We start from the raw sequence: 27,659 nt of genomic DNA, 5'->3' as shown, positions 1-27,659 counted from the left end.
GATTAGAGAAACGAAAGACGAAAAAGATGAACACACAAATTATACGTTTTCTTGCACTAAATGCGGCAGTGTATTTGCGGTGCACGATGCAGAGGGGATTGTTTTTGGGGGTAGATGCATATCCTTGTTGCAATGTCCAGTGCAGAGCGTTCCTTCTAGCACGCGTGCATCATCACCGTTGAGGTTGAGAACGAAAAGTGGGAAGCAGACGCTTCAATTACATATTTAACACGTGCGCCCCATCTCACGATGAACGAAAACAGACAGCTCACGTAGTTTGATTTGCTGAGAGTTTGAGAGAAGCAACATCGAAAGCTCAAACTCTAGCCAAACTGTGGTTTTGTCATTTGGTGCCTTTTTTTTTGTACTGCATTTTCCAAAAAGATTAACACGTGAGCTGCTGTTGTGGTTGGTTGAGCTTCATTAGAACTACACCTCATTAAAAAGATTTTCTTTTTTTTTTTAATCCAAAACTAACTAATCCCGAACTGTGCCGGAGTGGAGGAATCACCTTAGCCCATTTTATTTTGGAAACGATTTTTTTTATTATTATTAAGCTGATTGCAGTAATAATCTCTACACTAACTTAGGCTAAATTAAATTGAGCTTTACAGTATTATTAGGGTCAACAGAAAGGAGTTTGCATATTTACAACTTGCTAGCATAACCAATAACTTAAGTAGTGCATTCGATGTACAGTGGATTTATTAAATAATTGCAAAAACATAACCGTATTTACCATAGGAAAATCTCTTTTAATAGTAACAGCTGCCATTAGCAGCTAATGTATACATTCCACCAAACAAAAAACAGCATGTACCCATTCAAACTTGCCAAGTTTACAAAATTCGCTCAAAGCTTAATGTTAATATTTTGCATAAAATAAACTTAAACCATGAATTACGCTCCGTGCTGCCCGGAAGGAATTTTTAAAAACTAAAAAGCAAATCTTAAAGCACAAGTGGAATCCGAATACCCTGCCGGTCACATTTTAATACTGTTACAGTGGGAAGCTCGTTATAAAGCGATCGGCATGCAGTACAGTCTAACACTCCGCACAAACTAATCTCATGCAATGATCACTAAACTACAGTAAAACGTCGACACGTTTTAGTACATACATGCACACACATGCAAGCGCAATGTTTAACTATACTTTTTGGAGATCTACTTAAGCCATGCAGTTGTTCAGGGGTGGCTGCTGGAATCGCTACTGTAAGCTAGAGGGGTGTGGAAAGGGAGAGAAGAACTATCATTTGGCACTTACGATTCCACCATCGGGCCCGGGTAGGGATCCGACTTTTGGTACAGCGTCGACAGCTTGACGCCGAAAATGATCGACGGCAGGAACAGTAGCAGACACCACACAACGCCAGCCCAGAATCCATTCTAAAGCGGGAGAGTACAAAGCGATGGATTAATTGGTATAATTTGTGTTGCGGTTGTGTGTGAAATACTTACGAATGGATCGACGATGCGATTGCACGACGCTACAATGACCGATTCGTACACGTTGTATACCGGTCCGCACAGCCCAATGTCGCCCTCGGTCGACTCGATCACGAGCGTGATGTACGAATGGATCTGGTTGTTAAACCCGGACACCAACTCCTCGGTCACGTTCTGCACGAACGTTTTGCCGTACTTGTTGATGTACTCCTCGGCGTCCTTGATCTGGGTCAGGAACTTATCGATCGCCGCCGAGAACGACTTTTCGCCAAACTTCAGGCTAGTGTCTAGCGTGGTGGACAGCTTAATCAGCTCGTTGGTAGACGCAATCATCGGATCGACGAGGTTGGTCTGAAAAGGTGAACCAAAGACTCGGTGGAACTTTTCTTAACACGAGACAGCCGGACCTGCTACCTACCTGGTAGGAAGACAGATGGAGCGCTTGGTTTTTGAGGTTCACTTTGATGTCGTTCATTTCCTTGCCGGATGGCACACGGTTCGCCACCTCTCGCAGCTTGTCGGCAATCTCGTTCAAGTTGTACTCGGTGATGTTGAAGGTCAACTGTTAAAATTATACCAAAAGAGAAAACCTTAAAAACCCCTTTCCATGCAAAGACATTGACGTACATTGTCGGTAAACTTATCCACATCGAAATCGTTCAGCTTCGACTCCTGCAGCGCACGGATGTCTTCCGTCGCTTCCGGCGTCAGGATTTGCACCGACTGGATCTTGATCTTTTCCTTCAGCGCCGCCAGCTCGCGCGTAATGCCGTAGTGCTCCGGGAAGTCGCGTATCGTGCGGATGTCGATGAAGTTGTTCAGCTTCAGCACCTTGTAGATCGTTTCGTTCTGCTGGCAGGCCACAATCACCTCGCCAATGTGGACCGGTTCCACCTGCTCGCTGACCTGCAGCTTCGTGCGCGACCGTTCCGCCTGCGCCCGCAGATCCGCGTACAGCCGGTTGAGATCGACGAACTGGTCGAGATAGTTGATGATCTGGTCGTTGGCCGGGTCGCGCAGCGAGTCGCACGCGGCACGGCGCGTCAGCGTGCCCACCAGGAAGGAGGCCAACGCAACCGCCAAAATGACGGAGAAGGTAAGGAAGATGATGGCAACCGAGCTGTCAAACGGGAAAGCGGATTCGAATAAAATACCGTTCAAGTCGTTACAGTGTTTTCTAGGCGTTCTCATAGCTGTCGGATACTTCCTTGACTCTTTCTTATTGGAAGTGAACTTCATATGTTTGAATTTGGATTCTATGACTCCTTTATTGGACAGGCTCCTTGATAATTCCTATTGGATTTGTCCAACAAGGGTGCTATAAAGTCCTATTACCATTACATTAAATTCATTTCACGTACGAAAGAGTAAAAAAAAGTGTCCCACAGCTATGAGGAACTCCTGGAAAACCTTGTAAATGATTTTTTTTTATCACAGTTAAATCAGATCACTTACAAGATCAAGAAGCGGCCACCGGCACCCTTGTTGCAGCAATCGTCACCGTAGCCGTCCGGCCGCTTGCCACAGATGCCGCACAGCAGCCCAAACACCAGACACATCAGTATCAGCAGCAGCACGGAGCTAATGCCCAACCCGGCGTAGTAGCGGTAGATGCTGTACTGCTCGATGTACTCGTCCGCCGTGTCCAGGTGCTTGTAGGAATTGTTGCCGAGCGTGTCGGCCACGTTGTTCAGCCGCGAGGTCAGCATGTTCGACACGTCCTTGATGGCTTTTCCGGTCGAGTCCGAAGCGGCCTGCACTTTCGGAATGTTCTGCAGCACGGTCTGCCGCAGCGTGCTCTTCAGTTCGTTCATCTGGTCGACACCCTGGTGGATGGCACTGCCTAGGCTGCTGTCCGTTAGCTGCTTAACACTCTCTATTATTTGAGAGAGATCGGGCAGCTAAAGAATAAAATGAGCGTAACAATACATCGACACGATCGAAATTAGTTCAACTGGCACAATCAAGACGCGCGGTTGCATGGTTTGCTGCTGAAAAGCTGCTTAATGTTGGAAAAAGTAACTTAAGATAATGCTTGCAGCAACATTAATGTATATATATATAGAAAGTTGACCTACAACGTTATAATGTGCATATAAGTATCTTACAGAACTAAAAAATGTAAAAGAAAAATGCGCTTTAATTAAAATGCCGATATGTTGTATGGAATGATATTATGTCTGTTGCTTTTGCCTTCTCCAATTTTGTGTTCCAATTTCACTTGAGTTAACGGTGATTTTTTGGTGTTTTTTTTTTGGGTTCAACACATAAAACATTGCAGATAATATCACACACAAACACACCCATACACATACACACACACTTACACACTGAGGGAGATAAACATATTAAGGAAGGGGTTAATTAAAGAACCGAATAACAATTCAAAGAAAAGTATAACAAAACTAGCATCGTTGTAGGAAAAAAAAGTAACTTAATTTAACAAAAGAAGAAATTAGTAGAATACGAGAGCGTAGCATATGGAATTAATTATTTAAAAGAAATATTGAAAATCATAATACAACTCCTTGGGGCAGTCGCATTTTATCAACAAAAAAGGGGAAAAACAAATCAAAAAATTTTAAACAGAAAACGAAGGACATAACACAACGCGAACACAACACAAACCAACACTAGCAGTAAAGCCGAAAGAGTCACCTACCCTCGGGAAGTATCTGTCTTGTATCTGTTCGACGATGAAAGTAATGTGACGGTGGATAAATGTGTCCGGGATGAATAATAGTAAGGTTAATTAATTGCGTTAGTTTCGGTACGGTGTTAGAAGAAACAATTGTGTTTTGCGGTGTTTAATATCAAGTGGTGAAGGTGGTGGTGAGCGAAACCCGGAGTGCCGGGGTGATTCGTTGGCCAGCAATCCGGCTGTGCCCGCGAGTCCAATGCATTTGCATTGTACAATTTGGGAAAAAGATTGTGTATAATGATGCATGGCAAGTATGACTTCGTTTGATTCATGATGGGCACATGATTGAAAGAAACATGAATGATATGCACGAAACCAGGATACCATCATTGATAATGAATGACTTTATGTAAAGAGTAGAGAGATTTAGAAGCAATTGTTAGGTAAAACAAAACCAAAAGCTTATCGATTAGTTGTTACCAAGATGAGTTTATAAGAAAACGTTGGATCAGTTTTTGATTGATACGCAGAAAGCAATCAAAGCAAAATGATGCAATTAACCCTACACTACTACGAATTCACGAATCCTCTACTATGCACGATCAATAATATACTGCGTACGATGAGATCAATCATGAAGATGAATGAATGGATGATTGATCAATGATTAAAACAAATATTACCCTAAAACTAACACCTAATCGTTTCCAATTATTTATATAATAAATTTAATTCTTTTTTACCCTTTTTGTTATTAGTGGTTTTGAGGTATTAAATATCATTTTAATATTTTTCATTTATACTGTTCCTAACGAACCTCTTGAAACCTTTGCTTTGAATGCTTTTAATAGTCACAAATGTAACCTACACTTACAATACTGAATGAAGCATATTTGTTTAATTTAAAAGCTTCTAATAGATCTGTTCTGCCACCACCAACACCAACACACAAGCGTCACCGGAGATTCAAAAGTCCCGCCATAACCCCATGACTTACCGAGTTGTAGTCGATTCCGTTCACATTCAACCGTCCGATCTTGTAATCGTCCATCACCTTAATACACTCCTGCGTGCCGCACTTGTTGAGCGAAGTCAGCAGTTCTCGTTTCACACCGCGCAGTCCTACAAAAATCAACAAAACAAACCATTTCGAATGTCTCTTTCTTTGCACCGGAAGCAGCTCCCTCCCTTCAATACAACTTACCATCGTTCAGCTGCGAGGCGGTGATCCGTAGCTCGCTGATAAGCTGCTTCATCTTCTCCAGGCTGCCCTTGATGCCGGGCAGCTTCTCCACGAACTCGTACAGCGTCGTCAGCTTTTCCGCCTTCGATTCCTCCTCGAGCCGCTTGATAATGTTGTCCGAGGCGTCGTGCAGCAGCTGCTTCAGATCGTTGTTCAGCTCCTGGTAGTTTTTGTTCAGCACGTGGTCGATGTGGGCCGAGGTGGTCTGCAGGTACAGGCGGGTGTCGTGCACACCGTGCCGGGCGGAAGTGGTAATGTTTTCCACCCCATGTTGCATGTAGCTGTTCGTGACGAACGCAACCACCACGCCAAATCTGCAAGAGGGATGCGTAAAAAAACCACAATCAATCAGTGCCGCCAGTTGTAAGGATTCGGTGCCGGTGCCGGTGTGGGGGGGGGCGAACACTCACACCAAAGCCGAGGTGGAGCAGATCAGCAGGAAGCCCAAAATGGCCCGCCGGCAGGTGTCGTGTTTCTTGTCGAACGGTTGCGATCGTCCGCCGCAGCCACCGAAACACCGGCAGCAGCACAGACACAGTCCCATGATGGGCATTAGCGCGATCATGATGATGCACAGGGCCGCCACCAGCAGGATCGCCCAGTACTGCTTCAGCAGCGGGCCCCAATTGTTGTCCGAAACGTTCGGTCCGGGTGCGATCGCGCCTTCCTTCACGGTAATGTAACCTACAAAATGATGATTCGAGAAATGGTTAGCATCAATTCGTCACAGTGCAGTCCACACGCCACTTACCGTCCGGGATGGGATTCTCGTCGACGAACAGATCGATGACGCGATTGGTGATCTCGTACAGCGGTGCCATGCCGCGCGCATTGTACGACGTTGAGCTTTGCATTTCGACAGCTTCGTTAAACCGGGTAAACTCAGTCGTGCGGATCTTCAGTATCGGTTCCGCTTGTGCTACCGCTACGAACGCACCGGGCAGTATGAGCAGCAGGGCGAGCAACCGCCCGCTTCTGGAAGCGATCGTGGTCGCCATAATGACGATGGGGGGAAGTTTTGTGATGCTGCGATGTTGAGCCTGACGATACGACACTAATGGCAAATGGGGTGCGAATTCAGGCGACCGGTCAGTCGGTGACGTGTTTTCGATGCACCGATCCTACTACTCCTTACGCCGTGTGATGATGTCCAGCGTTTCAGGAAGATTGGCAAAGTGTGTATGTGATGGCAGACGGTCGTAGGTTGGCCACTTTGGTTTCGTTGGTTTGTGAGGCAGTGACAGTAATACGGCTTGGATGGAAGAAGAGCACGACAGTACAGCACACTCTGTCGGTTGTCGGTGGGAACGATGATGGTGGCGAGGAATGGGTTGGCTTATTCACACTCTAGAACCTTTTTACAAAAAAGAGAGAAAGCAAGCAGGAAAAATGTAAATTAGTACAATTGAATTGTGTTACTGAGGTTGAGTTTATGCACATGTTTAATGTGGAGTTGCTACAAATATCTCGTCTGAAGCAACTCTACTGGAGAACGTCCTGCTGCTGATGTATACGCATCGGATCTCTGATATATCCCGTCCGTCAATGTAGGACCCAGTCGCGAACTCATGCTCGTTACAATTAAAAGCAAATTATTTTCTCCAATCTACTCTAAAGCGAAAATCCTATAGCACCAATGAAAAAAGAACTGCTTAGTACGCTCATTTCCCTTGGCTAATTTCTCCATCACTGAAGATGAAGCGCCTCAACAAAAAAAAAGGTAATTTTACACACGTTTTCAATTTATTTCTCCCCCGAGTAAAGGTGGCAGTGGTTTTGAGGTTTCACTACGCAATGTTGGCTTCCCTCTACGGTGTCTCGCTATGACTCACGTCTCGCTCCGATCTCTCTGGTCACGCTTTTTTGTATGATTATGAGCCGGTGGTGGCTCACATGAATCGCTTTCGGGGTTTTTTCCCTCGCCCCAAACAGAGCTAAACACGGTTCTGCTTCGCTGCTTGGATTTTGCACCTCCAAAACGGGAGCTGTCTTCTATCAACGGGCCCACAACAGCAAGAAAGAAAGGAAGAGAGACACCGTTACTTCCCCGACTGTCATGGGCAAATGGTTGTGCGGTTCAGGTTGAGGGCACCACAGACACGAACGCCATTCGTTCAGGTGATAATGGGCAAGCAGTTCTACATGAGGGGAACCGTTACCAACCGTGGTTGAAAATGGATGCAAATCACGCTCTTCTCCCTTGGTAGTTTTGTGTTACATTTTGCTTGTTTTGTTGCTAACACCGCGACTCCGGAGGCAACGTTTAGAAATCAAAGACAAAAATCATCAATGCAATGATTCATTCCCTGCGAGAAATGATGACTTTCTGGTGGCAATATCTTCCCTCATCACAGCGGAAAGGATGTTCTTCCCAAACTCTATTTCCTCGTTTTTGTATGACTCACGCGCCTTTGCATTGAATGCTCTTCTAACTCTCCCAAAGACTACGCAACCTGCTTTGCTTTGGCTGCGCACTCACCGCACCAGCATCAGTAAGTCATATGTCACAATCATCGTCCGCTCCCTGTCCAACAAGAAATCTAACACCCGAGATGCACTCTCTTTAAGTATGCCCCTGCCGTCATGCATTTCTACTTCTTCGCTTTGCGCAATTGGAGCGCGTGCCTGCGAGATGCAAACACGCGACTGGTTGAATTTTGAGTTCCACCATGTCTGACTCAAAATAACCTACTCCTTTGTATGAAAAGGGCACACACAGGGATGTGGTATGAAAATGTAGCAAAATTAATTCATCACCCTTCATCCTCTTTCACACCACAATGGTAGACTAATTTCATACGATCAAGCCGCAGTTGAGGTTGGGCCCAACGCCATCCGCCCGGATACTGATCGGAAATAAACTCTACCACCAAAGTCAAAACAAACTGCAAACCCCCCCCCCCCCCACCCCTCCCCGGAGGGGGTTTTGGGAAATTGATTTGGGTCCACCAAACTGTGTGATGTAGAGCCGTCCACATTTCCCATTACGCCGAGCAGAGTGAGCGTATTGTGCCGCCGGGCCCATTACTTCTCTGTCTCATCCGTTTGCCTTTCTTTCCGTTTACTGGTGCGGGTTTTAAGCGATATTTTATCACATATATGAGCAGCATGCTGCTGTCCGTATTCTTCCCGTCCGTTGAGTCCGTCTTGAAAGCAAAACATAAACATGGTGTGTATGTTTTTTTCCTACCCCTTAACCCAATTGGTTAGCTCCCCTGCCAGGCTAGTGATCATCTCCTGCATCGATGGGACTCACCATATCCACACACAGAGAGAGTGAGAGCGATGGGAAGGAACTTGAAATGGTCGTTTCATCATGGGCGCGGATGCAATGTAGCAAGCTAACACATAACCCAACAACTCCCAGAGCAATGAGGAGAAACAAAAATAATAAAACAGCAGCAAAAACCCAAACATGTTCGCCCATCCGCCGCGCTGCTGTGACAGCTGCAATACGTTTGAGAGTGTGTGTCTTTTCTTTCCCATGTGTGTGTGTACGGTTGATGAGAAAATAGTTTCATCTGCAGTGCCATGCATCGTTCTTGGCCAATTAGTTCGATGCTGAGCGCGCGCCAGACGGTGGATAAGCGGCACATGCTAATGCACGCGGAAGAGGCAATGTTGTAAGCATAAACGACTGCACAGCGCCTGGGACGTGTGAATCATAAATATTTAGCAATTAACAAGTATTTCGGATGCGGGAGTTGTCTCTTGATTTCGTTGCGGCAACAAAAAACGAAGAAAACGACCGACAAATTACATTAAAAATTAACACTACGAAAGGGAAAAGTCCCCGGAAAGTATTTCTGATGATTCATAGCCATTTCACTCCTTCCAATTAATGGAGTGTGTCACGTTGCGAAGCTAAACACACCATATTGAACCAATCCCGTAGCTATTATCAACTCTCGCCAACGAGTGTCTTCTTCAAACGACCGCGTTATCAAAGTGCGACTGACTGACTGTGCGCGCCAGTGACGATTTCATTCACAAATGATAAGACCGTATTTGTTCAGCCGTTTGTTTTCCAACACATCTTTGAAGTGCAGTGTAAATGTAACAAAAAATAATATTAAAAATTACAGAGCAAATAAATTCGTCATTTTACCCATATGACACACGGATTACAATTACTGCAATTGTATTGCTTGAGACAGGGGTGGACCTAACTATTCATTAAAGGCGGCCAAATCGGAGCAAAACTCACTTTTCAATCTGTTTCAACAGTAAAAACCTGTCAGAAGGTTTGTATTGAATTGACCAAATAGGTGAACCTTGCCGAACCCTGATTTGAAGGGAAAAATGTGTATTTAAAATTTAAAAATCCATTCAATACCGAAAGGGAACGGTAACGCTACACAATCGTCGCATAAATAATGATTTCCCTGTTTTGGTTTCACTGTTCCATTCCCATTTGCAATCGAAAATGGGTTTTGAACGGACGGTGTTTTAATTGAGCAGAAGTAATCGCCGCAAGACAAGATATTCCACCCACCCACGGAGCTGTTTGTGTGTGTGTGGTTTAATTATATCGAATTCCTTCTAATTAGTAGGTGAAGCGATAATCACCGTTGTAGTGCCGTAAGGGATGCACGATAGGCGAGCACTGTTTCGCGTGCTGCACTGATCGATGGCAGCAAAACGTTTAAAGATAATTAGAAAGAAAAAGAAAACGGAACATAAATCGCCATCCAATTAGGCTGGGCGAAGGAGTTGACCACACTTGACCGATTTGTTTGGTTAAAAACTATGAATTTCTTCAAAAGTTCATGGTTGGGGTTTGACGTCCTTGTCAAAGAGTTAACAAACAGAAGTTAAAACTGAATGTTATTGAGAAGCTTTACTTCATCTCTTCCCATCATTTAACGCCACAAAATGTAGGTTATTCCACGGCTCCTTCTTTGTTTTTTCAACTTCCTCAGCCCCGTTTTACTTTTCCCTACATCAACAACAGTCTCCCGGATGGCCTTGAGGCGCTGCGGCGGAAAGGGAAATTAAATCAATAACTTTATTACCTTTCACCGACCAGCAAACGGTGTAAAAGCCACTGAGCAAAAGCTAACCAACGCAACAACCTCAGATTGTTTGTCTCCGATGCACTTTTTTCACTTCCACTGTGACTTTATGCTCCAAGACAGTGCGTGTTTGATCGGCTTTTGATGGGTTTTGTTTTTTGCTTCCCTCTCCCCCATTTCCGACAACATCTGAAGTGCACCGGCAATGGAATATGGAGTCAGCTTTCAAGATTGATAGAATGCTTCCTGCGTAGGAATGGTTCCGCCGTTGGCGTGCTATGACTTTTATGCACTTGATGGGTACTCTGCCCGTGAGTGGCATAAATAGTGAGCAACGAAGGCTGATAACGCTAATGATTAAAACGCAGTGAGACGAGGCATTCGAGGTTCAATAAAATCGTTGATTGAGTGAATAGGTTACACACGGGGTTACAATGATAACTGAACGCACAACAGTTTTCCACAAGATCGATCAAGAAGATGCGTTAGAGATAAGAGTTATATTTTAATGCACATTATATGAACTTGTTGTATTTTTGCAAATTGTAAAGAACAAAAAGAACACACGCTTAAATAACTCACTTATTGATAAGAACAATAAAATCTTCAGTTTAAATATCTTCATTTCAAATAAAATACAATTCTTTGCAGTTCGCCTTCACAGCAGTTCTTTTCCAAGGCCATCCCAACCAATCAACCCTGGCAAAACTTTGCCAGTAAAAGACGCGGTTAAGGCGCCACCGTATTTAGAGCATCGAACAAACCACCTTCCGGCCGTGCTTCCTCTGCGTGCCAAAAAAAAAAGCTTTTCGTCCCATCCCGCCCCATTCAAATGCCATTGGAGTTGTTTATTTCATTTCTTTCTTTTCCTCAAGTGCGCGCTTGCAACAACAAACAACGCACGGGAGGTGAAAGTGCCAAACCACGAAATGACGATGGCAGGAACCACAACGACGCTGCCGCCTGTGACGTTCTCTTTTGCCTAAAGTGGGTCATTTTGGCATCAGCTTAAAACCTCACCTTTCGCCGCCTCGAGAATTGTTGTTAGAGTTCCTGCCGAGTGTTTCCGCGCCATTTGTTCCAAACGTTCGTCCACTGTGCCAAGTTGATCATTTAACGACTAATTTATGCGCCAGCAGTTTGCTGCGAGCCCGCGTACCATAACAAAGCATTACGGAATGGTACTGTTTTATGAGCATAATCTGAGTTCTGAGGACATATACATCATAGGATCATCTTTGTTGAGCCATGCATTAGGAGGTTGAAAATATTTCACAATATTTTGCAACCTCGCCAAGAATGTCGGATTGCTTCACAAGGCTTTTCAGTAGTCGCCATTCGTCAATAAAAGTGCTATAAAAATCCATTTACAACAAGCTGTTTAACGCATTTTCCAACCCTTCTATTAGCTCAAGTGTGAAAGACATCCTTTCCGTCGCACCGGATCCGTCCAGAACCGCCAGGCACTAGACGTGTAGAAAGGGAAAGCTGAAATATTAATTAATGCATGTTTTCGCCCCCTTTTTTCCTATTCATTGGAGCATACATCAAACTGATTACTAGGGCCGGGGCACTGACACACACGCACACAACCACCGGGCCCAGGGAGCACTGGTTTTAGATTATCAATATTCATCAACAACACATCCTCCCCTTTGACATTCAATATGTGCCTAACACAGCGAGGACCCGACTCCAGTCGCGATCGATTCTCCAAAAGAGCACATTATTTATTGATCCTTGTTGAGGGATTCAATTTCCTATCTTGCGGCTTCAGAGCCCAGGCACGCAACTCGGGGAGTGTATGAATCCTAAAAATATGCTCACTACATTGCTATCTAACCATCAGGTGGTACACATCACGGTAGAAGAAGCTTCTATCCTCTGTCTGTTAGTTCGATTCGTGTTAGCTCCGAATGCAAACGAATATCAGAAAGATGAATATCTCGGAACTGCTAACTGTCAGCCAGTTTCTGTACTAGTCGTAGGCGAACATCAAAATCACCACTGTGTAGCTAAGGCTAGAAGCCACCGGCCCCAATACCACACCGTCTCTCATCAATCATTCAGAGCACGCTGCCGGGACCGCTAACGTGACACACAGGACCATCATTACCAGCGCGACCATCCCTCATGCCACTTTCACGCAAAACTTCGCCCACCACTTCACCACTCCTCACGGCTATCCGTTTACTTCTCATTCAATATTGATGGCGATGACTGCTGACTGGCGATCTGGAGTCTTCTCTGGCGCACCATCACCGTACGGAAAAGGGCCACCTCACACTGAACGACTCACTCTCCCTGTTTCTGGAGCAAAAACAAGAAGAAGGAAAAAAAACCCTTCAATGTCCAATCTTCTTCTGCACCTGGGTCTAAAAATCGTGACTTTCTAATGGACCTATATGTGTGTGTGTCGTCGTGATTGTTTAGAAAGTGAATTTCCGGCCCCATCTAGCGCTAGCCGTGCACAATAGATAGAAAATAATTGGGAAAAAACATCGTACGACCCTATCTCTCCAGCGCACTGGACACAACAACAACGCACACAGATCGCGCTGTAACAAAGTACCATCATTCCCTTGAGTTGTCGTGGGCTGTTGTCTTTCATTAACGATACCCACCAGCAACAAAACAACATGGGACAGAGTATATCTTGCATCTATTCTCGTACGAACCATCGTCGCTGGTATGTGCCATTCTGTGGGCACACGCGGACACCTGTTTACATGCGAGGCGGTACACCATCGCCAAGTTAACTATCACACCAGGCCCAAGCGGCTCTCGGTTATCTGGTTGAAATATGCCAACAATCAACACACAAGCAGCAGGTCTTTTTCTTTCTTTTTTAGCTACTCTCAACGCGGAGGAAACTAGATGCGGCGGCAATCAGCGCGCCCTGTTGTCTCCTGGACGATAAGCTACCGACAGCGCCACCGCCACCAACCGATATCGCGATTCTGGGCTTCTCTCTGCGTGCTGAGAGATATGGTGAAACGTGGGTTCCCCCATGTGCCCGGCCCGATGACAGTCGCTGGACATCGACGACACTACGTCCGTCAAATGACACGCACAAATGCTGATTATTATTCTTCTTTCCCGCCGTCCCGTTTCTATGCTAATCACGGTAATGAGGGGAAAAGGCAACCGGATGTGGTATCGTACTGCTGCCCATGAAGAAGAAGAAAAAGAAGCGGTGAGTGGTGATGAATGATGGCAACATTCAACAAGCAATCCACATAGCGTGATATGAAGGAATCAATGCAATATCACTGGACATTACTCACATTTTAACGAAGTTATCATTCCCCACAATTCCCAAGGAGAGCACATCGTCCGAATGTCCAAAAAAAAATTTATCACTAGGAATGGTTCCTCTGCTAGGAGTATTCCTATTTCAATCTCAACAACTGATTTCCACAGCAGAGTACGATTTCCAGCAAAGCTCTTACTATAAGCTCCTCCGGTATCAGCTTGGGAAATTGGGTTTAAACTGAAACCTCAGCACCGTCGGGAACTCCAAAGCCCTCAGCACTCTGACCTAGTGACCTCTCGTGTGCGGATAGTATATCACTGCACACCAGCAGCTTTGGCGCACACTGCATTTCGCCCGCTTAGGTAATCGCTTGCAAGGTTTCACCAACAACGAACACACGAAAAATACGAAAACCAGAACCAGAAGTTGGCGGTTAAGCTTGTGTGCCGAGCTGGGTGAAGTCAAACGGGGAGAAGAGCTCACGTTACAACCTCGCGAGCATCGGTTTGGTTAGTCGTGGCCGGTGTTTTGCGCTTTTCTGCTTCACCAAAATGCAAATTCCCACCACGACGACCCACGACCAGTTTGGAAATGGTGCCCCGCTAGATGACGAAATCACGCGGCGCTTGATGACGAAGGCGCGAAATGCATCTACTCTGCTGCTAATGATGACGAAGAGAAATTCGCGGGAGTGACGATGCTTGAAAGAGGATTTTGTTTATGGACTTTACCATGATGCATCCCAGAATCTCATAGAGAATAGTTTGTCAGTTTTCGCAATCATACACACCTTGTCCAATGGGTGCAAGCCTAAAAAAAGAAAAGAAAAGAAACATTATGAATTCATTGCTAGAAATGGCGGATGATGTTTGATTGAAATTGTATGTAAACATAGAACTGCAAACTAAGCTATATCGATTTTGTTCAATTGTCGTTCTCACGCAGTATCATGCAAAAGGAATATTGCAACGACAACATTTGTTTTCAATTCAATAAATGCAAACATATCAGAAACCCGAGGGCCTATAAAGGTGTTCAAAATTCCAATTCAATGAACTATACAGTCATGTAACAACTACAAGCACTTGTTGTCAAAACAACAAAATCCATTCAGTTTGCTACCAATCTACTCATTTCAACACTTCACCACCACCAGGGTCTTGATTTGTCACGACGACGACGACGACATCGGGTTTTGAACGGTAGCCGTAAAGTTCACACGAATTGCAAATGCAACAAACGACACAGCACACGGTGGTAGGTAGCAGCGACAACTTTCCACTCAGCAATTCAGCGTCGACGACGTTAATGTCGACCACCACCAGCTAGTGCCTAACCAATCGAAAAAAGAGTCGCCCTACAACGGAGACGATAATGAGAAGGGGGACCCCGTGTATTTTAGGTCAGCCGACCAAACTCGGTAGTGCGAAGACAATTCAACTTCACCTTCAAGTTAGTTCCACTTTCTCAGCTCCAGATTGTGACGGTTTCGAATATCTTCCCACGATCGGAAGGCGTAGTGTACAGGAGAGTACTACCCCAATTTCTTGCCCATTTGCTCTTTCATCCCAGCAGAGTGGAATCTGTTTTCCGTTGGTCTTGTCCAGCTAGCAAAATCTCTTACCCATTACCATCAAAATCTTATCTACACATTCTTCACTATCTCGTCCAATGATTTCCCTATGGATTGTTGAGTGAGAGGACGCACCGTGTACATATTTGCATCCACATATTTACCACATGCCGCGCATTCTTCAGGGTTTGTGTAAATTTAATCAGCCTCACACTTCCCCGGTCTTACCAACTCATGGTAATGCAAAGTGCCGGTCGAGTGGGAGTTCGGAACCGTCCAAGCGAAGAAGAATCTTTCGCCTCCGGTTTCCTAGTCGCTCCCACTGGAACCACTCAAGTACCGCCGTTACCATTGGAGGTGAACAGTAACACGAAGTAGAGCGATTTGTTGAACTACGCGCAACGACGCATCTTTAACACGCTCCGCTAGACGGTGGAATGAAATGATTGCTTCATTGATTACTCTCCCCCTACTCTCTGCTTTTCCTATTTTTATTAGTTTCTAGCTCTTCTGCAGCGACACGAGCGACGCTCTGGAGCTACTGATCTGATTAAACAGCTGCTGCAAAAGATGGCAAGCACTACCAAAGGGCCGCCGTCCAGCTGCTCCAAATCCAAAACATCCCGAAGGTGTGTGTGTGTTTGCTCACTCTCTCTAAGCCGTCAGGCCGCAATGACCTCGCATTACACCGTCTCGAAAAAAGTGACGACCCTCTATGTGTCACGACTGGCACCGATAGACCCATCTGACAGTTTGTGTGTGTGTGTGTGTGTTAGTGTACTCCCCTACTTCTCCACTCCAAACGGCACAGATACAGGAAATTGCTGATAAACGCATCATCATTGCAATTTACGCACCGTGGACGGAATCATGGAGATTCGACACCGACTCCTCCCTCCTGCCTGTAGATAGTCTTTCCCTCCTGCCTTAGGACCACGCCAATAGGATCCGATTTTCAGCTTTATTACACGGGAAAATTAAACCTTGGAGCGTTCACGCTCTGCACTTCTTCCACATACAGGTGCCGCGCAGAGGTTTACTTAGCATCCACAGACTCCACTGTTCCGATCAGCTACGGGGAGCTGTTCCACTCTACGAGCAAAAGTGGCCACACATAGAAGAAAACAAGAAAAACGGTGTAGCGCGACTGATGACGGCCAATTTGCCTGGCGTTTTCGCTTAACACTTCCGAAAGATCCAAAGATGGAAAAGTGTTTTCTACACTTTCTAGGCATTGGAATGGATCGTCTCATTACGCCAGGGAACAAATCTTGAGCGTCTGAACAACAGAATGGCAAACAATCGAATACAAGTGCTGATAAGAAGGTCGAAAGAAATACACTCCCCTGCAGATGATTATTTGGACCGTATAGGCTCTTACACTGTTCCACTATGTGTGCTTAGGCGACCGCAAAGCAATTAACTGGCAAATGTTTGAAAGGTTTACAACGCACACACAGTGCAGTGTGGTCTTACAAACACACTAAAGAGAAACAGGTACTTCTATTTACAAATTGGTACACGGAATGCAGCGATAATTCTTCTAATGCTTATTACTTTTCCAACTCTGAGTGACGAGATAGGACTTTTTTCTTGGAATAGAGGCTTAAATGGATTGTGTGTTCTAGCTATCTTAATGCACTCTCCCCATTGAAATGAATCGTAATAGCATTGATAAGAGCGATAAGTACCGTTCAATGATCGGATGTATCCTATCGGAGAAACAACAAGGATTGTGTTGTAAAAATCAATCATTCTCTATGACTGAGTCTGAAAAATATGTAGGCCATATAGGCTAACCTTGTCTACTTTAACATCCGGGATAACATAGGTAGATTACTCCCCAATACTCCCAACAAAACAATTTCTTCAAGTTCAGCTCATCAGGATTGAGGCATACAAAACACAACACTTTTAAAACACGATTAATCCGGGCCATTTATGTACAAAGATCGCATTCCCTTGGCACCGGAAACTCCCACTCAACCGTAAACCGATGGGATGATCCTGCCCGTGTTTGATAAGCCTCAAGGATTTCCCCTGCTGGAGCCTCATCGATCTGATTGACAGGGGCTTTTATCACTCTTGTCGTTGTGTTTGCTAATCGTGTTGGAACGCCGCCTCGTACGTACGTGTACCATGGTGAACGGTCGTCGACAACAATAACAACAACAAAAAAGTGGTAGAAAATATTTGATGAAACAAATTTAGACAGCTACTGTGTGACACAAATCGATACCGAGAAGTGCACACAAACACAGGAACACAATCAACTTACACGTTGACGTCACGCGGTTTGTATGGGGTTTGCAATATTGATGGCATATATAAACGGAATGGCATGCAAACATTTGGGAGATTACTGCGGCAAATGTGAAAATCGATCCATCGGACGGCTTACGTTACTTACGTCTTTTGTAGGTTTGGAGAAAATTTGCTTTTCCACAAGCGTCGGTTTTAATCCTGTCACTATTTAATCTGTTTTATTGTAAATTAAAATGTTATCTTCTTCAATCATCAGGGCAGGCCAACATTGACCCAGAAGGCATAATACAAGCACTCCAAACACGCAATGGTCGGTTAATGTAAGCTTGAAATTAAGCACCATTTGTTTGTGTTAAATACGCATCCGAAAAAGGGCTCAGATTTCGGACCCATCCCGGAGCTATTAAAATTAAACGATTTGTTTAGATTAACGGGCTGACCACGCTAACCAGCCTGCCGGAGTCTGGGCGAAGGTGAAGCAATAAAAAAAAACCCGAGTTACACAGAGCTACTTTTTCTGGGGTTAAACAATCAAATTTTAAAGTTCATTATCTTCCCCGCAAGCATGCAGCAACAGGGTGAGCGAGAGTACGCCGGGACCCACGCAGAGATCGGGTTGTTCATTATCTACCACAACACACTTTAGGTCCCGAAGCTTCTTCCTTCAAGTAAACACACTCTCAAACATGTCGGTGGGTCGGTCTGTGTGTAAACATGTGCGTGCGGGTTTTACCCGCTGCGGCCAGGGCCCAAACATGTGATCAACATTGAACATGCTTCCTTGCTGCAGAGAAGGACAGGAAACCTCTTTTATGCTAAGCAGCGGTATGAAAGTGTACGTGAGCGATCTCGTACACCCGAACAGAGGTTTATGAATCATCTTATGATCATCACATGCTGTACATCAATTTATGTACCTCCTCAGTGCAACTCAAAGTACCAACCGATTTCAAAAAGGATTACCGACAACAAAGGGACGAAAATCCCGTCCCTGTGGGTCCTTGTGTTTTGGATTATCTTCATTCCCGCCTACCTCTTACCAAGGTAGCTGCGGCATTTGGGTTATTTATGCTGCGTTAGACCAAACAAACAACACAGAGGGCGCCCGCTCAAAATGCAAATGAACATCTTACAGTGAAAGGGACAAGGCCCAGAGTGACGTTATTGGAGAAAGTTTCCAAATTAGAAATGGAAATCGTGCTCTGGACATACATTAAAGAAACCAAAACACTCCACAGGCTGACCTTCAGGTGAGTGTGTGGTAAAGGGACAATTAAATACAGTACCACACCAACCTACCTTCCCAAGCTGTCACTTTCTTGAGCTTACGTTTGAGGTTGCGCTATGAATCAATTATTCATTCGCGCAAATTTGCTAAGCGACTAATCCATAAGACGACCACAACACATCAACAGCTCATTTGGGATTAATTTCGTCAAATTTATGTGCCACCCAGCACGACATGCAAATATAGCGCACGGCCACGGCACACACTTACCCAGCAATTTAATGCAACCGCGCACCGTCAATTTGTTGCTCCTAATGTTCGCATGGAAGGTTCGCTCTGCAACATAAACGATTAGCTGAATGAGCCTTCACCATTGGAGGGCAGAAGCGTTTTGGGGGTAGAAAAAAAAGACGGGAAATTACCAACAGAAGATCACCGCTACCGATGGACCAGCAAAAGGCCGTAATGCTCTCCACCCCTAGTAAGTCGGCACAACGAACACTTCTGAGCTTTACGCCCAAGGTCAACCAGTACGGGTTGCTTTTGGCTCCGACGATTTCCGTTGGCGAACTTAACCCCTCTCCTCATCACCGCGTGGTCGTGGAGAGCCGTAAAGTTGCTTTCTGTTTCTTTTTTGCTGTACAACTCCACAAACCACAACCTTGCCAGCTTGTTGCCGAGCCGTTCGCAACGCAGCGTTACACTGTCGAGAGCACCACCTACAGATACACCTCTCGGTGGCCTATGTCTTAGATCGTCGACTAAATACCAACGACCAACGAGAGCAACAGACTTTACCCATGCGGCTTGCGCCGGCAGAATTACGCCATATGATCCATTACAGAGTATGACTCAACGCGATGCTCGATCAAGAAACAAACGGCTATCAAAATGCGCTAATGAGAAGGGAGCTGTAGGCGGGAGAAGGTTGGTTCTCACCGGTGGTACAAGTTTCGTGGGTCTAGTACCTTAAAAAATGGTACTCCGAAAGCGGTTCGTAAGGCGAATTCCCCGACAAAAAGACAACAGCACGGTTGCACAGTTTGGATAGGTTTTAATTCTTATACAAAGCTAGATTTTTTACTCAAGCAACAATGTAGAGCCCTTTGAGTCGCCTTTATGCCATTGTAGTTGATGTCTTTTTTGGAGATCGTATCGTTAACGTCCATGCTTATATTGCTGAATTCGCACCGCCTCACGCGTGAGTCTCTTAGCTGCATTGGTAAAGCGCAGCGTCTAAATGTCCAAGTAGACAGGCGGTATGAGTTCAATACCCGAAATATACGCAGGCAAAAGGCTTTTTCCGAAGATATTAAAGGAAGTTTTGGAGTCTGTGTAAGTATCAACACAATTTATACAGGGAACGTCAACGTTTTCTCCACTTCTGCAGCATATCTAACTCTTATGTCAGTCAAATTAAGTGTTACAATAGGTACAACATAATCAATAAACAATTCAATCTTCTTTCCTCTGCCCACTACGCTTGTAAACTACAGGTTGAGTTTTTTGTTTGAGCGCACATAACACCACCGATCATCCTCTTTCCGCCGTGCTCCAATGCACAACTATTGCCAATTTTCCATTACATCACGTTGGACGACGGTGGGCGTCCAACCCCTCCCCCCAAAAATACAACATATCTCACGCGCTCGGAAATGCCCACTGTTGGAATCTTATAATTTGCCTAACAAACACACCGAAGTAAAGATACCTTTACGTTTCCTCTACCCTTATTGCAGTTCTTTTTTTTTCATCCCTCCCTAAAAAGCGCTTCCTTTTCTCGCTTTCCGTGTGCCTGGCGGTAATTGAGCTTTGCATTCAATTACAGCCAACGAACCGTGGCACCAACACCTTCTCCTTCATACAGGGCAAGTTTGCATACGCCTTGACGGTGAATCAAACGCTCATTCTCAGGTGGCATTACAATCTGGGCAGCTGGTTCGATCTACCATCAACGACCACCCACATCCACACCAGCCATATCACACGATCGCGCAAACGACCTATCTTTCCCGCTCTTTGTTTGCGTTTGTTGCAAAACCTTATCGTTGCGCATGACGAGCGAGTTTTCCAGAAAAGCGAAGAAGAAGGTGAGAAGTAAATTTTCCAACCATTGCGGCCCACCGGACCTTCTTGCCGAGAGTCGACGGCTTCGCTAATATTATTTACGTTCGTTATGCTCACTTTGGCACACAAAAGACTTCGGTTTTGTGCTGGGCAAAATTGGAGCACCGGAAACGGGTGAATTTATAATTAAAGCTAAATGCAACGTTTGCCATCGGTTCGGCAGGGGGGGGGGGGGGGGGGGGTGTTATTGGGAGTGAAGGTTGTGAATGGATGGGATGCATCGTTGTGAGATGATCGTCGTTGCCGCGTTTTTCTCACTTGCGCTTTCTGGCGCTAGCTTCGAAACGGAACGCAATGCCTTCGTGTCAAGATGGAGGTAAAACTCTTGGTGTGCAGGCGCTTGATTTCGCTCAACCGAAAAACTGGGTTGAGGCACTGGGTAGTAGACGGTTGGGCTGGGCAGCAGAGGACGCTACAAATGAAGTTTGAAGGCGCTGGATTTGCATATTCTTTCCATGCCGGCGGCCTTCAAGGCAGGGTAAATATTTTCACATGCAATTAACTCCAAGAGTGCAGAATTTGGCCAAATAAAACCCGAGAGGAGAAGAATGAAATTACAACCAACAAAGGTCTTAGCGTTTGAGCTGCAGGACAGGAGAAGAAAGTAGTGTGAAAGGTCTTTTCATCGCCGTTTTGGAGAAGAAGTTTCAATGGAAGTTTAGCAATAATATTCATAACAGTAATAAGCACATGAATATACTTTTTTACAGCTTGTTTTTATTTTCATGGGGAGCTTTCAACATAAAACTGCTCATAGAACACACAGATACACACCAGCAACTAGATATATCGTAGGTTTCTATTTCTTCCAAGTATGTGATATAACAAGCGATCGGGGTGGAAATAAAGTAACGTTCATGGCTTCCAAAACCAGTTAAACAGCGCGGCGGGAGAGGGAGAATTTAATTAAAGCACTAACGCACACACTCTAACTTGCCGCTAGCCCGAGCGTCGTCCGTCTGGTTCTGCCCTTTGCTTCTCCGGTTAGTATCCACACCACCATCACACCTAACAACTTAATGTCAATTGATGTCGATTCCGTTATGCTACGGTTGGACAAACACGAACCGCACAAGACGTGGTGGTTCTAACGGGCCACGTCACAACCCATTGCCACGACTCGGACGACTCAACTGCTCCACTCTTTGCATCGACACGATCTTTTTAAACTGTGTTCCATCAACAATCAACAAAAAAGTCTCTAGATGCCGATACACCACAGTTGGAAGATTGCAACACCCACCCGAGTACCAGCTTGTACACATTGGAAGATGCACTTTGGCAGCAATGCATTCGATGAGCGGCAAAGTTTGCTCGAGACCTTCTTTCCCACACTCGGCTCCAAAAGGCGCCAACTGACCAGTGGAGAGTAGAGCACTGCAGCAGCACTCATGAATAAAAGCAGCAATAAATTTACTACCACCACTAAAACCGCTGCTGACCATCGGGGCACTTCCCCTCGTTCTAAAAATGGTGCGTTCTCGTTTCCCATCCGCAGTAGATGATCATCCGCACGCTCAGGGGCGTCATATCTAACGAAGAGGACCCGTCGAAACTATAGATGAGGAGTTACGGTTCAACCAAAAATTGCTTTCGCTGTCTCTCTTTCTACCTCTCTTGCAACGCAAAATCGATTTTTCCCGTGTGCGATTTTCCGGTGGAAAAAAAAACAAAGCTTTCCGACTGACACAATTCTGTCAACGGGCTGTCCGTTGGGACCGAGAGCAGGATAATACACTGACTCTGGCCCGAAGCATACCGGGGTCAATAAATGTGTGAGAGATACTGCGTACTGCGTTAAAAAACTAACACTTCACCGTTTGCACCAGTATTCGATGCTTTATTCTTTTTATTTTTTTGTTTTTGCTTTTGTCTGCGACGAGCTAATAATTTCGATCGATTTTTATTTTCTTTCTCCCGCAAACTTTCCACCCAAAACACACCAAAAAAGCAAGCAATTTGGAAAAGGGGGTTTTGGTAAAACAGCAGTGCTGACGAGTGAGATAAGAATAACCGATAATGTCGCTCGGATGCTGTATTATCAATGCGAAACACGTTTTATATTGTGCGGCAGAAACAAAGCATATGCGAACTTTGTGCACGAAGTTACGCACAGAGAACCTTGCACGATGGATTCGATCGCAAAAAAGAGCTTATCCAAAACTTGACAAATGTATGGTCAACCTTTTTGAAGGGTGTTTTGGGGTAGCGCAGGCAGCGTTTTATCGGGATGATTTTCACTACACGTCATGTCCCTGTTCATGGTCAGTTCATTCTCTGGCAGCTGATAATGGTATCCAAGTGTCTCGATCGCATTATATACTGTAACATATGCCTGCTTCTCTCATCTACTTCCCGATTGTTACAGTTTTTTATAGACACAACAATACAAAAGGTTTCTTTGTGGGAACCGTTTGCTGCTTCACTCCTAAACTGTGTGTTAATCCTAGAAACCTTTCCAGCCTGCAGCATAAAGCGATTCTGACGTTATTACATTCTGTGAGCCCTCGACTAGATGGATTAAGTCCAAGGACGTGCTACTTGAAAAGTAGCTACTATTATCCCCTTTTTTTACTCTACTTTTATTTCTGTTCAATGTTAAACGGTACAGAACATTGCGTTTTTCTCTTCGTTACACCGGTCCACGTGTGCTGCGGACAAAGTAAAGCTAAATATCCGCATTCAACGAAGATTTTAACTACAAACACACTCATACACGACTCTTGTCTTTCTTCTAACCACGCAACCCTACCGTTACCATCTTTTTAGTGTTTGGTCAGCCTTCTAAGCACGATTCTTTGGCGTACGATGAACCAAGGTACAATAGAATTTACATGATTCCCCTCCCTCCTATTACAACTACTACTCAGTTAGTCAGTTAGTCAGTTCCGTTTGAATCACAACCTCGTACACACACACACGGACTTGCACAATCGGTGCCAGGCTTCATTTAATCTCTTTTAAAGCTTCCAGCTTTCCACCAGTACCCCTCCAGGCAACTCACAGGGGGGCTTGGTGGGGTGACACGTTCGCAGCATGTGTGTGCCCCGCCACAGCCTGCTTGCATTGTTGTTACCATGCACTTTTGTTCCAACTGTTAGGCCGTAGTTAGATTTGTCCATTATCTACCTTAGGCCGCGTGTGCTGAAGGTGTCCGTGCATGGGGACAACAACACGAAAAGACAAAGCTTTGTGGAAAGCAAGAATGAATGAAGTTGCGCGAATGCTTTTTGCAATAGATTACCATTTACTAATGGTGGGGCAGTTTGTATTGGTGTGAATATAGCTACTTTATTTATAAGTGTTCGAAAAGGAATAGAGCGGCATTTTTTTAAATATAGTTGATTTATTTATGATTTATTTTTTACGTTTTTTATTGATTACAAATGAAAATTCCAAATATAACAAGAAAGAATAATTTTTCGATTTTTATTGGTTTTTTTGAATGCAACGATTGAATGAATGAAAATGTCTGTAATGCATAAGGGCAATAATTAGAGAAAAAATGGAAAATACTATGTTTACAACTCAAAGGATTTTGGACTAGTTCTTCTAAAACTAGAAACAAGTTAGTTCAAAAAACCTTGGAAACGGCTGGAGAATTTGTCCTTTCCGGATTCATAACTCAATGTCGTTAAATTTAGCTTAAAGAGAGTATTTTAGTGCTCTTCATCAACCATTGGCACGTTTGGCCCCACTTATTAAGGTAACTGTTATACCTTTTAAATACAAAAAGGATAGGGCATTCTATGCAAAGATTTAATTAACACGCTAAATCAATTTACACCTTTTTTTCGATATATTTTGTAACCCTTATTCTGTTCTCTTCCAGAACCACTAAAACCGGAGCACCCTTTGCCACTAACAGGGCGAACATGTAATTTCAAAAAAGGGTAAATGACCGGTCACCACCATCATCATCATTTATGAAGCGTCCCGCGTTCGCGCTCTTCCACCTATCAACTTCACTCCACAAAGTAATGTCTGCGCCATCGGAAGAGGGGAGTAACAGCAGCAGCAGCACAGTAAAATTAGACCCATTTTGTAGTTGCCCGCTTCGCTCCTTCCGCTTCCCACAGCACATCAAACTCGCGCTGTTCTGCCAGTTTTTTCCCTCCATCCATCCCTCACGGTGAAACGTGAAGCCCTGTCGCCCATTTTGATATTGGCCAAACAAGTGCCTCTCATCATCGTCTCCCCACCCTCACTGGTGTGATGGCCCACATCGGCCCTGTCGGCTTGGTTTCGCGTTCTACCGAGGGCGCACTTTTAAATTATCCCCAACCGCCCTCCCCTCGGTTCATATAGGCGCTATTTCAGGGCGCACTTTCGGTATGGAGGAGCCATCTTATATCGGGTTGTAACACGCGATCCACCGCACGCTGCTCCATTTCAGAATAGGGTGGCTTTGGGGGAGCTCTCCCCAAAGTGGAAGAAGAAACAGAAATTATGAACCCACACACACACGCGGGCGGGCAAAAGAAGAGTCGAGGAAGGGTTTTAAACTACAATAGGCCCAACAAAATGGGGAGCAATAAAATCTGCACGAAGATACGAAACACATACACACACAAAAACGAAACCATGTCAACACAGTCAAACAGTCAGGGCCCATCGACCCTTTGAGTTTGATACACACAGAGATGCATCAAATGGGTTTTTGTTTTGCACGGCGCAGTTGCACACCGCATGCATCATCATCAAAATGCTCAAATCGGTGCGTGAAATTCGGTCAATGCGTCTATTTTGGCCACCACAACAACGCCGATGAGTCACCATCGCAAGAACCAGGGGGAGATGGACGGTAAAAGACATGTCTTTCGCCTAGAAGATGGTGTCTCCCGGGGAGGTTGACTCACAACAGCAAACGGCCAGAGCGCAGAACAGGTTGAAGAACAGTTACGTTAATCATCGCTAACGGCACCGTCTTGCTGCTGCTCTGACATCCTACACGTTACTTTACTCTCCTCTATTCCCCACACTGTACCGGAGGTCGTCATCGATGCCCTTTTTCGTTGCAAAAACAAACGGCGCAAAAACTGCAACCGAACACACACCGCAGAAAAGAGGAAAGCAACCAGCAGGCACGTGGTCGGAAAGTTAAATGAGCGCAGGCGACATCATCGTGCGCCAGGACGAGCGTCTGGACGTTCAATGCCCTGGGAGCGCTGCTAGTTTTTTGTTGTTGCTGAGCAGTTGACACGTTTCGTCTGCCTTTGTAGTCTGGGAAGGACTAGACGCCCTCTCCTGCACTATATGGCCCATTCCAATTCCGATGCATTTCATTTCGTTCGATCGAAAGCATCGCCAGAACCATCGAAGAAGCATTGTCTTGTCTTGTGGCGGAAGCCATCGATGACAGCCCTTTGAGTTGTCGTTGGATTGAGCAGAAGCGCCCCTGGTGTACGTGTGTGTGTTGTTTTGTATGCAGCAGTTCGTGCTCGAGAACCGATGGGCTACCCCGAAACGTCGACTGAGCCCTTTCTACCTTCTTCGCCTGCTCCTCTCGGGCAGCGTTTTTCTGACACACTTTCCAAAATGCAAAGCAGCGTGGCAAGAAGTTTGAAGTGTTCAGCTCAGCTCACAATTCCCCTTCCCCCCTCTACAAGTGGCCCGAGCGATTAGTGTCGAGTGTGGACAAGATGGCGGCATCTTTCCCCGAGTAAAGATAGCTCTCCGGAAGAATGAGTGTGGCTTTCTCATCGAGCAAAAAAGGTATACACACCTTCTCAGCTGCTAGTTGGCACACTTTTTTCCCTCCTAGACACTAGAAACATGCCTTCACGATGACTCTATCTCGCTCTCTCACCCTATGGTACGGTCCCCACGATGGCCCATGGAAGTATCTGTTTTATCTGTCTACGTGTCGCCCGCTAGAAAACCGGGACCATGGATGCTGTAGGTTAGATGGCGAAGAAAACCTGTTCCTGTGCTAAGCGTCACCGCATCTCGTAAGAGTTATGAGCGCATATGATGACACGGCTGCGACTGCACGAAGCAGTTCTGAGGGATTAGATTGGCTATAAGCTGGAAGTTGGGAAATCTCGTGAACAATTCCCTGTATAATGGAATTCGTTTTTTTTTTTAATTTTAAAGCTGTATTAATTGGTGTTGAGTTTCGTATAAGCATAAAGAAAACATTGAAAAAAAACCCTGTCACACTCCCGTGATTCATAAGCAGCTCGTAGGTAAACCCCAAAACTCCAAAACAAAACCGGAATTTAACCTCCGGAAGACGATGGAATCAGCGTGTCCTTCACCGTTTTCGGTTCCAGTTTTTCCACCACGAAACCGGTAACAATATGGACGGCCCCACACATAAAAGCATGTTTGGCATGAAAATGACCATTCCCGCCAATGCCATGGTCAAACCGAGGCACTGGCCAGCTTCAGTCCATCAGATGGACAAATTAATGCATAGCAGCGTAAGCGTACACGGGGGCAAGTCTACCTTCATGTTGGCGGACATGGCCGAACACACATACAAGCCTGCCTGCCCTCCAAGTTCATCGAAACATAAAAATGAGCTAAAATGTACAAGCACCACACAAAAAAAAAAAAACAGCAGACAAGCCCACCAGGCATAAGCACAACCCGAAACAACGGTTTTATGCTAATGGCACTAATTGATGGATGGTTTGGCACCGAAAACAACAACAAAAAATTGACTCCAGTTGAATCCGAGTACCGTGCGATTCTTGATGCGTGCACGGCCTATTAGTTGCGTGCGTTCTCTCTTTGTGTGTGCAAACGGCTCTTTTAGATAAGGAAAAAAACCCCGCACACTGTCGGGGCAATTATCCTTTAAAACTAACAGCTCATGGCCTGCAGTGGAAAACGTTGAAGAAAAAAACAAAAAAAA

The 27,659-nt window shown here is 45.2% G+C and overlaps 1 protein-coding gene across 7 annotated transcripts in view; it reads right to left on the bottom strand.

The window, feature by feature from the left end:
* Positions 1-27,659, bottom strand: part of LOC1276378 (prominin-like protein) — a 42,364-nt gene that overhangs the window by 8,418 nt on the left and 6,287 nt on the right. For 5 of the 7 annotated variants that reach the window (XR_009764871.1, XM_061645174.1, XM_061645175.1 and 2 more), the window contains exons 2-12: positions 14,395-14,414; positions 6,085-6,687; positions 5,744-6,017; positions 5,295-5,647; positions 5,088-5,212; positions 4,112-4,135; positions 2,905-3,350; positions 2,077-2,569; positions 1,868-2,011; positions 1,462-1,800; positions 1,268-1,389 (exon numbers count right to left, since the gene is read on the bottom strand). Coding sequence is in view for 6 of the 7 variants with exons in the window: in XM_061645174.1 (XP_061501158.1) it covers positions 1,268-1,389; positions 1,462-1,800; positions 1,868-2,011; positions 2,077-2,569; positions 2,905-3,350; positions 4,112-4,135; positions 5,088-5,212; positions 5,295-5,647; positions 5,744-6,017; positions 6,085-6,331 (2,567 nt within the window). In the remaining variant the exon portion in view is untranslated. The remainder of the gene's footprint in view (positions 1-1,267; positions 1,390-1,461; positions 1,801-1,867; positions 2,012-2,076; positions 2,570-2,904; positions 3,351-4,111; positions 4,136-5,087; positions 5,213-5,294; positions 5,648-5,743; positions 6,018-6,084; positions 6,688-14,394; positions 14,415-27,659) is intronic. The other 2 variants (XM_061645171.1, XM_061645172.1) reach the window with 2 other exon arrangements.

The sequence above is a fragment of the Anopheles gambiae genome, chromosome 2 (assembly GCF_943734735.2).
Source record: "Anopheles gambiae chromosome 2, idAnoGambNW_F1_1, whole genome shotgun sequence".
Lineage (NCBI taxonomy): Eukaryota > Metazoa > Arthropoda > Insecta > Diptera > Culicidae > Anopheles > Anopheles gambiae.
Note: the sequence above shows the minus strand (reverse complement) of the source record. Positions and strands in the feature narration are given on the sequence as shown.